The 12988-nt window shown below is 40.0% G+C and overlaps 1 protein-coding gene across 33 annotated transcripts in view; it reads left to right on the top strand.

The window, feature by feature from the left end:
• Positions 1 to 12988, top strand: part of LOC139534247 (receptor-type tyrosine-protein phosphatase delta-like) — a 393734-nt gene that overhangs the window by 265176 nt on the left and 115570 nt on the right. For all 33 annotated transcript variants that reach the window (XM_071333216.1, XM_071333215.1, XM_071333245.1 and 30 more), the window contains 2 exons: positions 1627 to 1772; positions 4041 to 4182. In XM_071333216.1, coding sequence (XP_071189317.1) covers positions 1627 to 1772; positions 4041 to 4182 — 288 coding nt within the window. The remainder of the gene's footprint in view (positions 1 to 1626; positions 1773 to 4040; positions 4183 to 12988) is intronic.

The following is a 12988-nucleotide window of genomic DNA, read 5'->3' as shown; positions in this document are numbered from 1 at the left end:
GATAGATGTGGCTAGGAGCGCTGAATGAACTATGTCTGTATAATATGACTGGCTCACTGTAATGTAATGTTCAGGATACCAGTGACTCATGTTCATACACAACAGGAGAGGGAAAAGGTTGCTGTGCCATTCTGTAGAGTCGGCTTCGATACACCCAGCTGCTAGCTTAGCCTTCTTCCCCTTTAGCGACTGTTTCTCTTGCTAATGGTTGCTAAATGAAATCAAATTGTATTCGTCACATTCTTCGTAAACAGAAGGTGTGGATTAACAGTGAAATACTTACTTACAGGCCCTTCCCAACAGGGCAGAGAGAAGAATGTAGAGAAATAATAGAAAAGTAAGAGGAAATAATAAAAGCAATACACAATGAGTAATGATAACTTGACTATATACAAGGGGTACCAGTACTGGGTCGACGTGCAGGGGTACTAGGTAATTGGGCTAGATATCTGCATAAAGCTAGCAATAAAGTGACAATCACCGGGAATATTGTGCAACTATGTGAAGCCTCAGCAAAATAGCATAACAACAAATCCATACCTTAATGTCTGATTCCCAAGAATAAACTCAAAGTACATTTAATAAGATGTTGATTGGCTAGGTTGGTTGTCTTTCTTATGGTAGCATCAGGCTAGGTGGTAGTTGACAACTTTTGTTATTGTGGTTAGCTTTGAATCAGTCCAGCTAGGAGCCTGCCACCTGTGCAGGCCTTTATTAACACATCTTAGACTTGAAGGAGTTGTGTGTATTTATTGCGGGAAACATGTATCTTGAACCTTCTCCTCGTCCTGTTTTTAATTCCTGCCTCCTGTACATTGTGGTCATTGACAAATAAAATTATTTCTGCTGTCATAGTGTTTCAAATGTCACCCGGCGTTTTTCTGTCAGTCAATGTAAACATTTGCATGGCAAGGTTTTGCCTTGCCTGTACACGCTAGGTACAATGAGCACAGCCTGTGGTTTACTCAATGTCAACCTTCACCTTCGAAAAGGGTCAACCTGCAACGAGACTGGAGTATTGTAGTCAGCAGGAAGAATGATGGAATTAGCATTTCTACCATAGCAGAATGTGATAAACAGCTGTTGTTTGACTTGCACACTCACTGGGTGTGGATGTGAAGTAGCGAGATGTTCATTTTCAGTTGGTATTTACAACATGAATTCCCATTGAAGTATGCTCATGAAATGACTGAACAGACACACTGTTTAGACACACTGTTTAAATGTAAATACATCACTAAACCTTCGCCCCTAATCTTTTATTCCTCCACTTTATATATGTAGTCCCTATACTGTATTGCACTCTAAATTGATGACTTAATTTACAACACTAGAATGTATTTACTACAAGGATTATATCTGTATTCCTACTTCTCTTGATTGCATCCTTATACAAGTATCTGATCTTATGTTTCCACATTGAGAAGCAATGCAGACTCCAAACAGAGTCTGGCTTGACCTCCAAAGACAATCCTCTTAGCGATACCGTGCAACTGCTGAAATCTGCAACTTTGTGACCTTCTGGTGTGAGCACGTTGATAAGGGAGAGAAATCACTTGCTCTCTGCAACATTTAGCCCCCGCACTAACTATTTATGTCCTCTCTCTCTCTCTCTCTTTTTTCCAGCACCACCAAAGTTTTTAAGAACCCCCAATGACCAAACAGGCGTGCAAGGAGGCGTGGCGTCCTTCATTTGCCAAGCGACGGGAGACCCACGCCCCAAGATCGTTTGGAACAAGAAGGGGAAGAAAGTCAGCAACCAGAGATTTGAGGTATTAGGTCTATTGTTCTGATGTAAAATGCTCGACAAAAACGGGAATGCTCAACAGTGCTTTTGGTCCTCCACCAAACCCCTAACACATAATCCATTTCCCCCCTCTCGCCCAAACCTCCTTTGCCACCACGCATTAGCAGGCTCTAATAATCAGGCTGGCCCAGGCCGTCTGACATGCTTGAGTTATAATGAGCAAGTACACAGAGATCTGGTGACAGATTTGTAATTAAAGAAAGAAAGGATGAAAGAAAGAAAGAAAAGGGGGAAGAAATGGTGTGCCCCAGATACCTATATTAATGCTGTGTTTGGCTGCCTTATGCAAAACGAGAGCGATGTAGCTCTGTGGTTCAAAGCTCTTTTGCTTCGTGGCATCTTTATCTAAATGCATGTCCCCCTCCCTGCTTGGTTTGGCTGCAAGCTTTGATTTGTTCTTCTCTTTAATCGCCATGACAAATAACACATCATCTCCGAACACTGATAAGATTTCTATTAATTTCTGTGTCATTCCCTTTCGGAGAGTATCATAGTGTCCCCCCCCCCCCCCCGCTTCTTGCCACACAACTACTCAGCAGTAGTGGCTTATCTGGGTTTGGAGAACCTTCTCGCATCTTTGGCGTCTCACACGCCGGGCAGAAATCGAATCTTATCAGAGTGCATCGCATTTGCGCCGCTCCACGTGCTGGATGCTAACACGCTAGCTTGCTAACACTCCCTTCGCCACCGCGAGGTTTGCTTGCTTGCTTGCAACCACGCTCATTCCCCCACTCACGTGCCGCCGCCTCCTCATCCCTAACAAAGCCCATTTCCCTTTACAGAAACACTGAGACTTTCTCAACCCCATTTTCTTTCTATTTGAGTTTGAAATGGGGAAGGGAGCACTTTTACTTACCATCATCACATGCTCTTGCAATGATTGCCCAAATGTACCATTGTCGCTTGGCCACTGAACCTTCAAGGTGTTTTGTTAAACTAACACGTGAAATGATATGCTCTGAACTGTATCAATGAGTATCGAGGCCGGCCTCTGTACATGTGTGTCTGGGTGTGTGCTTGTGTGTCTGTCTGCGTGTGTGTATGAAGCAGAGGTTCTTACCAGTCCATTGTTGTATGTAAACCTACCTAAAAATGCTTAAAAATGAGTTATGATACAGGGCTTTCTAAAAACAGTGAGTATACAGCATGCAACGATAGCTGTAAAAGCTACAAAACACCTGTTTGTGAACATTTTGTGTGTCGTCCGTCCAAAACAATCGGTCATGTCTTTTTGTACTACTATCCCGTCATGGTGATAACAATTGTTCGTTACTGTTTATCGAACCACATTTAATTGTTTGTTAATGTTCTGTCCCATTTGATATATTTCAATGTGATACATTTTTTTGGAGAAATAGTGTGTTAACTTTAAGAGTGGGGCGAACCAAAATTAACATAAAATATAAAAACAGACATAAAAGTTAAAGTAATTCAATTCCTGCCTGGCCAATAGATACTTTCCCATTCTTAAAGTTAGTTGTCCACTTTGGTTATCTTCCCAATAATTAGTACACAAGACAAACTCATATTTCGGATTGAAAGTTGATGTCAGAGAGCTGTGAGCCATCTTTGAATTAATATTATGTTTAATCTTCCAATACATCACTATATAATAATAAGCTCTCTGAACACAACTTCTCTGGTAACAACTATACCAGTGGGTAGCCAATCATAAACACGAACAACAGTCTAAGGGCATAACTAGCCATACAAAACATTGATCAATATTGACAATGATGTAATTATTATCTACGTGCTACAGACATGGGATATTTTCCTCTTACACTCACAATGCCTGGGTTCTATATCAATTGCCTAAAAATCCATCCTCTCCTCGTCTCCTCCCCTTCACCTGCACATAATTGAAAAGACATGCCTCAGGCTGACTTTCACCTGGTCAGTTGTTTCAGGTCAGAGCAACAAATGAGAGAAGGTGAGTGGTGGATGGACTTTTTAGACAATTCAGAAAGAGCACATATACTCCCAAACACTCACTCAAATAAGGTGCTTTTATTAAGAGCTGATATTAGGATATATTATGAGGGTATACTATCCATAGCAGCTTTCATAGTTTTCTGACGGGAAGCACAGTGTGTTTGGCAACGTCAAGTGTTGTAGGCCAAATGTGTTTATTCTCTGCTGCAGGAGTGGTTGGAATTGCTCTGTGCAAGCTTCCGTCACCGATTGTGAACAAAAAAACTCCTTTAACATATCTTGTTTCTCGCACCTGCAGGTGATTGAGTTCGATGACGGCTCTGGCTCGGTGTTGAGAATTCAGCCCTTGCGTACGCCCCGAGACGAAGCCATATACGAGTGCGTCGCCTCCAACACTGTTGGAGAGCTGAGTGCAACTACGAGACTCACTGTTTTACGTGGTAGGTGCTGCTTTCTCCGCAACCGAAATGCTAACTCCTGTTCATTTAACTCTCAGTTTCTTCAACTAACCAACCAGGTAAGCTAGACTTTCTTTGTATCTATGTCTCTGCTGTCCTCTTTCTTTTCCCTTTCAACACATATAGTTGAATATCAGGTTTTGGTTCCACTCATGTTGAATGTACTGACTTAATTAGTCTTACTCAATTAGTAACTTAGCCAAATAAGTTGGATTTACTAAATCAATTAACACGTTTTCAAACATTTTCCTGACACGATAATTAAGATGCTGGTTGAGTTATGCAAAGTAGTTTCTATTTCTGGCTCTTGGTGTTCTAATGGAAAGTTGAGCGATATTCAAATCACATTTAATTTGGCTTATCTGCTTCTGCTTTAATATTCACTTAACTGGAGAGAAAGGAATGGCTCTTTGAATCAGGTTTAAAACAATGAAATGTCGCAAATGTAAGTAGATCATTCCGTCATATAGGTCATGAATTATCATGTTTTAGCTCCTCTTATAATTTAACTGTATAACTAAATAAATGTCCTGTATTTGGTTGTAACTTTGTAATACTTGCAGTTGCTTGAGATATATGCACTGTCATAGGAAGTGCAAATTCACAATAGTTTACTTTGATAACAAACATTTGTCGCATATCAGAAGTTATTTGCTTGCACCACAATCATAATCACTAGCACATACTGTACATATAAAAAGCAAATGCTTATCTTGATTCCACACAACATCCTATTGAAATGCTAAAGCCCACTGTCCCGGGACTCAAAAAGACAATGTGGTTTTAGACCTATCTCTCTAAAGCAGACTTGTTATGTTCTGAATGGAGAAAATGCCTATAAAATGCCTTGGCACTCTGAATGAGGTGTGTTCCATTATCCCCCACAATTACACAGCATGGAAAATGAGTTCCTATTGAGTGGGAAGCTCCCAACCTAAAGGAATGAGCTGGCTCGGCGACTCTCTGAAGCGCCTTGTCATCTCTTCCTTATCTCCACCGCCGAGGCGAACACGAGGCCCCTGGCACGGTCCCCGAGGGCCCACTGAAAGGGAAAGGTGGCAGATTCCCATGCAGCCTCTCCCCATGTTTACACTGTGTGTGTGTGTGTGTGTGTGTGTGTGTGTGTGTGTGTGTGTGTGTGTGTGTGTGTGTGTGTGTGTGTGTGTGTGTGTGTGTGATGAATTTGTGATGAAACACACAATAACATGCAGGCACATACTGTATACACACACACACACACACTTACACAGAGACAGGCGAGGGAAATGAGTGTCATTGTATCTGCTTCACAGAACCTATGCCTCTCAGCTCGACTAAGGCATTAGCATGTAAAGTGCCTTCAGAAAATATTCACACCCGTTGACTTTTTCCACATTTTGTTGTGTTACAGCCTGAATTTAAAATTGATTAAATTGTGAATTTGTGTTACTGGCCTACACACAATGCCCCATAATGACAAAGTGGAATTATGGATGGTGTATGAGTCACTACAAAAATACAGGCGTCCTTCCTAACTCAGTTGCCGGAGAGGAAGGAAACCACTCAGGGATTTCACCTTGAGGCCAATGGTGGTTTTAAAACAGTTACAGCGTTTAATGGCTGTGATAGGAGAAAACTGAGGAGGGATCAACAACATTGTAGTTACTCCACAATACTAACCTAAATAATAGAGTGAAAAGAAGGAAGCCTGTACAGATAAAAAATATTATAAAACATGCACTCTGTTTGCCATAAGGAACTAAAGTCAAACTGCAAAAAATGTGGCAAAGAAAGGAAATCCAACTGAGTACCACTCTTCATATTTTCAAGCATGGTGGTGGCTGCATCATGTTATGGGTATGCTTTCAGCATAACCTAAAACAAACTGGAGTTGCTTACAAAGATAGCATTAAATGTTGCTGAGTGGCCTAGTTACAGTTTTGACTTAAATCGGCTTAAGAATCTATGGCTGTCTTGCAATGATCTATAAAAACAAAGAGAGTTGCACACTATGTATAAACACAGTAATTTATTGGGTAAACCACCAACGTTTCGTCATCCCTGTGCCTTCTTCTAGCAATGATCAACAACCATATATCTATTGTACAATGCAGGTGTGCAAAGCTATTAGCCAGAATGACTCACAGCTGTAATCACTGACAAAGGTGATTCTATCATGTATTGACTCAGGGGTGTGAATACTTAGGTAAATTAGATATTTATATATTACATTTTCAATACATTTGCTAAAAAATCTAGACATGATATCACTTTGTCATTATGGGGTATAGTGTGTATAGTGTGTGAAAAAAATACATATTTAATCCATTTTGAATTCAGGCTATAACACAACAAAATGTGGAATAAGTAAAGGGGTATGAAGGCACTCTAGTTATGTTACCAGTCCCTAGTTCCCTATCTCTCCTTGTGTCCTATCACCGCTTTGAAGGTGAGCGAAGCCACATAGGCCGTAGCAGAAAGCCCTTCTGTGTTGCAATAAAGTAATGCTTTCTGGTCAAGCCAGATGAGAGCCAGGTCTCTCTCACTCACTCATGCATGCACCAGACGCCCAGATATACACACACACTTTCACATCCACATCCGCACAAACCCTCAACAGATTTGCCAAACTCTACCTGAATGAACACATTCAACAACAAAACAAGTCTAGTCTTAACACCTGCTTTTCTCTAGAATGTGTTTCTGACCAGCAAAACCGACCAAAGTCAAACATTGTCGAAGTTGTGTTTCAGAATGCAACTTCTATTGGAGGCCTCATGTCTTATTCATGTAGTCTACTGAGCTAGAATGCGAGTGCCCGTTGCAAGGTCAAGCTTTTACGTTAGAGAGTGGGGTGGTGGGGTACAGTTATAGGGCAATGTAAGGGTAGTGTACTTTTACAATGTAACAGAACAATGCATAATACATAACACAAAAAGCCATAGACATACTATTTTCTTTCTGCTCTGTTCCAAAAATATTCTACGTATCTCCGACATGGTTCTGTATCTCCCTTGGAGAATATGTTGGTATTTGCGGCCATTTTGTTAAAGAGCCATTTAGAAAATTCCTCTGCCTTGTACTTTATTTGAGGCTTGATACACCGAAAAGTAAATCTGAGTTCAAATCTGTCGGCGTAGCTAGGAGCTTTGGAGATTCTATCTCTAACCTTGTATTCCTCTTGCCGACATGCGACAGACGCAATAGATACGTAAACGAATCACAGATGAAGACACTACTAATCCAGTGATACATATAAAGTGATTGTTCATTTAGTTCATTTGTGCTCCACTGGCCTGTGCTAGGAGATTGGTTAGCATCTGTTTCTGGTAGCTAGCTCCAGGGGGAGATAATGGATAATTCCATAAAGAGGGAAAAGTAACATTGTTGTAATTGCCACAGCAATGAAGAGTCAGGCCTGCGAGGTGAAGAATCCAGTGGCAGAGATATTAGCATTTGGGTGGGCTGCGGACTTGATGGGAAACGCCATTAGTAATGAACTTCTCTGGCTTAGAGAAAGTAATTTGCGTGAAAGGCAAACCTGCGAGTGTAATGATGTTTGTACCCAGAATCTACTTTTCCAATGAATGAGGGACCTAATTTGCATATTGCATTTTTCCCCGCTTCTTTCTCTTCCCCCCTCCATTTTGATCAACTCGGAGATGACTTAAGTCATGTCATATGTGATACGGGTGTTTGAATGAAGGTTATATGATTTGAGGTTGAAATTGGAAAATGGTCGAAGAGGAAGGGTGATAAGAGAAGTCAGAGAAGCACAACAAATGGAGTCGTAGTGTTGATGATATCCATGTATAGTGTTAGATTTTAAAATGTTATGTTTTTTGTCTGATTTTACAAAAGGTGTTCTTGTACTGTAGGATATTTTTCATATTCCCCCAGGGTAGACAGAGCACGATAAGACATTGATTCCCAAATTAGAAAAGTATTGCATCAGCCAATATGTCAGCCAAGAGTCCATACACTTTAGATAGAGAGAGAACCATCCGTTTGTCATTCTAACTACTAATCTATATCTACAGTATATTACATGTCAATCGGAGCATTTAGCCATAGATTTTCAATAGTAGGCAGGTAAATAATTGCCTTTCAATGTAGGCACCAAACACAAGCACAGACCTCATGTTACTTCAGCAGTACAATCGTATGCTATTATCATGTGCTATGGCTACGTCAATTTTCTTCACGGCAGATTCATTCATGATTAAAAAAGGTCATCTATCCATTTATTCCCATTATACTGTGAATCGTAATTTCTCTCGCCACTCTCACAAGCGTGCAGATGTGCTCAACTTGACAGAGTGTAAAATAGGAAGTCGCTCTACTCTGACGGAAAAAAGGCCCAAACAAATTGCATAATTTCCATTTGTAAGATGTGTCGCAGGGTGCTCTCGCTCTGTAAAAGTGGCCACGTTGTAGGGAAGGATAATATTTTCAGAAGAAGGAGCCTATAGACTACAACTTAGTTTACTTGCGGTTTTCAAACACTCGAGTAGAGTACAGTTTGAATAGTGTATTATGGAATGAGAAAATGTGTATTGGGGAATGAAGTGCTGCTTCTGTAAAGAGAGGAGAAAGTGAATATTATGAAGTTCCACCCACGTAAACCAATAAGAATGTCTATAAAAAGGTCATTTGTGTATTGCTATGTATTTGTAGGCCATACTGGCATAAATTCACCACAGTGATAAACTTAAACCAATGTTCCCAGTCTGAAGTTCAGAGTAGAACCCAGACAAATTATATCCTATTCTTTCTTTTATCATTCCCTCGAGTTGCAGTGCCCAGGCTATGTTTGCTCTTTGAATCCAACAAGGAACAGAATACGTCTAGACCAATATTATTCTTAAGCACGCCCCTACCCACACAGATGCATCACAATGTTTGTCCTCTTCACCATACTATTTTGCCAGGATTTTGTATTTCAAATCCTAAAGGACTATTTTTCTGTGTCGTATTGTACGGTCTTAATACTAATTCTTCACATGACTTTGTTTCTCTACTCTGTACTTTCTACTATGTAGCCTACCTCCCAGGTTGTACTTAAAACAAGCACAGCCTGACCGAAAAACAAAAACATTAACTGAGCGTTCAAATTGCTCGTGAAGCAAATTGCTGCCTCAGCTGTCTTCCACTGCCAGAGCAAGGCACGCAGTGGGGGTGAAGCAGGTGGCTATTGTAAAATTGCTGTGCCTGAGATCGCTATGTTTGCGAAAGGCAATGCAGAAGGTGAACAAGGTAGCATAGTGGGCCAGGAGAGAGAACACAATTCTGTTTGGTTCACCGGCAAGTTCTGTAGATACCCCATGCTACAATACAGAACACTCAGAACACTCAATTGGGCTGCAGAAGTATCAATAAATAGGGGCTTTCAAAATCCTGCTGACTTCAACCCAGGTGAACTCCTTTTGAGGGGAGAAATAAGGAATAATTATAAAGTGCCTGAGACAGCGTTTTAAGTGTAGCATAATGTTTGGTACGGTCATAAAGCAGTACAATTTCGAATTTCTTTCTGGTTCCTGAGCAGTTGAGCATCAAGTGGAGCATGGCAGTTGGTTATTTGAATGAGAGCAAAAAGTGGTCATCAGGTCTAATTGAACAGACACGGATTATTTACATTTCCCCATTTTGGATTTAGTATTTTCTTCTAAACTGTGGTGGTCCCATGTGATCCCGTGTTGCTCAGTTGGTAGAGCATGGTGTTTGGAATGCCAGGGTTGTGTTTTCATTTCCCAGGGGGACAAGTAAAAAAAATTATATGAAAATGTATTCACTACTGTAAATTGCTCTCGATCATCTGCTAAATTACCAAAATGTAAATGTAAAAATTTCAACTCATCAGCAGATTAAGGTATTTTAGCAATATTGTCCGTCTTCTATAAATATGTCCAGATAGATAGCTCTTGCATTATGCACATTTTTCAATCAACCGCAAGCCTCGGAATGATTGTAAAACTGTGGTGAAGCTGCACATTATAATATTAATCTGTTGGCCAAAAAGGCGAGTCTTGTATTGGCTCTCCCCTCAAATCTAAATCTCCTCAATCTCGTTCATCACCAGAAATGGAACAGATAGTGACAAGTTATTTATGATTGTAATTAAAAAGATTGAGTCGACAGTCCTCAAAGAAATTGATCTCTCGGCGGGAAGATAATTCTCTCCTAAATTTCCCCGCTTAATTAGTCTAGGGTGGCGAATTGGTATTTGTACAGTACTGAGCGTGATTTAAGACCAAAAAAGTGTGTTGTCGTGGTGTTTAGCTAGAAATGACCTGCGGCCTGCTGCTATCAAGATGGATGTGCTTCTTTAAGGTCCAATAGCGAGTGTGAAAACATCTGCTGAAGCCACAAAGGGACTGGGATTGCACTGTTAAAATGATAGATAATGTGCTGGTCAGGATGGTGGAGTATTTTCTAAATAAAAGTAAACATGACCCCCTATAAATTAATCATTATCGATTCGGACAGATGGGGCTAGTATTTTCTGCTTGGTGCTCCACTATATCAGTGTCCTCTGTAATGACCTCAGGTTTTAAAATGGGAAGCGCAATTAGTTGCTTAATGATTTGAAAATGCTAATTTCTTGTCACATCTCCTGGCAACAATTATTTTACTTGTTAATAGCCCCAAAAGGTTGGAGAATACAAAAAACTAATCTCCTACATGGACATGCCAGACAAGCAAATTTCAAGGCCTAAACATTCCAATACCCAATTTTGGTGAGAGATACCTATCGCATACTGTAGGTTTCATCCCACTAATGGCACTACCATACAAATCAAAGGACGTGACAGGAAATTAATAATAGCTCAATCATTTCAATTATCTCCATTAGTTCTGTTGCTCTATATCATGTTACAAACCTGGAAGGTATGCGTGTAAGTAGCTATCTGCACACACCAGTCAAAATCATTGCAATTGACAAGGGGCTGTTTGGTGGAATGTGTCATCGTTACCGGGAAGCATTCCGTGGGGTGTGGGGACTTGAAGGTCGTAAAGTGGGAGTGTATTAGCCTGAGCCAAGGAGTCAAGGGGTGGTAATGTAGGCTCTTTGCTTTGATCTCAGCCATACTCAAGTCATTTTCTAGTACATTAATCGGGCAATTTAGGGTCACTTCTAATGCATCTAATGATGCTCTTGAGAAACCTCTTCAAGCCTGCCTGCAAGGGTACTGCTAATTAAAGCCAAACAACTTTAGACTGGTAAAAAAAACAAGGTAGGGAACAAATAGCCTAACTTTTGTTGAATGTTTTTCCATAGTTGTCAACATACGATCTTGGGTTATTTCGATTTTATTGATTTATTTAAAAGGTACAATGCAGACGTTTTTATCTCAATTTCAAATAATTTCTGAGTTACAATTAAGTACCATACCAAAAGAAGCAAAAATATCTTCTGTCACGACTTCCGCCGAAGTCGGGTCCTCTCCTTGTTCGGGCGGCGCTCGGCGTCGCCGGTCTTCTAGCCATCATCGATCCACTTTTCATTTTCCATGTGTTTTGTCTTGTTTTTCCTCACACCTGGTTTCAATTCCCTCAGTCATTTGTTGTGTATTTACCCCTCTGTTCCCCCCATGTCTTTGTGTGAGATTGTTTATTGTACGTGCTTGTGCATGTGTTGTTTGGTGCGCGACGGGTTTTTGTACCCAATTATTCTTGTTATTTTTATGCCGTGGGTTTTGCTATTAAACTGCTCCGGCTATTACCAAGTTCTGCTCTCCTGCGTCTGACTTCCCTGCCACCGATTACGCACCCCTTACAGCTTCTTAGCAAAGATACATTTCTCAAGCAAGAATTTAGCTAGGACTGTCTGGTGATGTCACCAGGCAGCCCAAACCTCCATCCCACCAAAACAGGCTGAAATTTCAACCGGTCTTTTCAACAGCTCTTACACTAAAAGGGCATTATTATAATTTAAAACATTTCACAGTATTATTCCAACCTCATAGTGTGGAAATATACAGTGAGCTCCAAAAGTATTGGGACAGTGCAATATGTTTTGTTGTTTTGGCTCTGTACTCCAGTACTTTGGATTTGAAATGATACAATGACTATAATGTTAAAATACAAACTGTAAGCTTTAATTTGAGGGTATTTTCCTCCATATCCGGTTAACCGTTTAGAAATTACAGCACTTTTTACAATAACAGGATAGGTTAGGATTTTTAGGGGGGGGGTGATATTTATGCATCTAACTTTCTCACTCATAATTTTTCACGATTCATTCAGGATTATCCATAATCATGGTAGCATCCACATTAATGTAATATTTAGAAACTTATTCTATTCTTATTTACAATAAAAGTGAATCCAAAATGACACAATACATTAATTACCATTAATTTTCATTGGGCAGAAAATAATCTGAAACACAACCAAAATAAACAGCAAATGCATTCAACAAATTTGTACAGTCACAAATGCTTAATGTAGTCATTGCTTTCTAGGGATATGGGACCAAATACTTAACTTTTTACTACTTTAATACACATACAGTGCCTTCGGAAAGTATTCAGACCCCTTGACTTTTTCCACATTTTGTTACATTACAGCCTTATTCTAAAATGGAGTAAATAAATAAAAATCCTCATCAATCTACACACAATACCCCATAATGGCGAAGTGAAAAAGATTTTTTGGATTTTTTGCAAATGTATAAAAATTAAAAAAAATATATATATATCTAATTTACATAAATATTCAGACCCTTTGCTATGAGACTCGAAATTGAGCTCAGGTGCATCCTGTTTCTATTGATCATCCTTGCAATGTTTCTACAACTTGATTGGAG

The sequence above is a fragment of the Salvelinus alpinus genome, chromosome 11 (genome assembly GCF_045679555.1).
Source record: "Salvelinus alpinus chromosome 11, SLU_Salpinus.1, whole genome shotgun sequence".
NCBI lineage: Eukaryota > Metazoa > Chordata > Actinopteri > Salmoniformes > Salmonidae > Salvelinus > Salvelinus alpinus.
The sequence above is the reverse complement of the archived record's forward strand: the minus strand, read 5'-3'. Positions and strand labels throughout refer to the sequence as shown.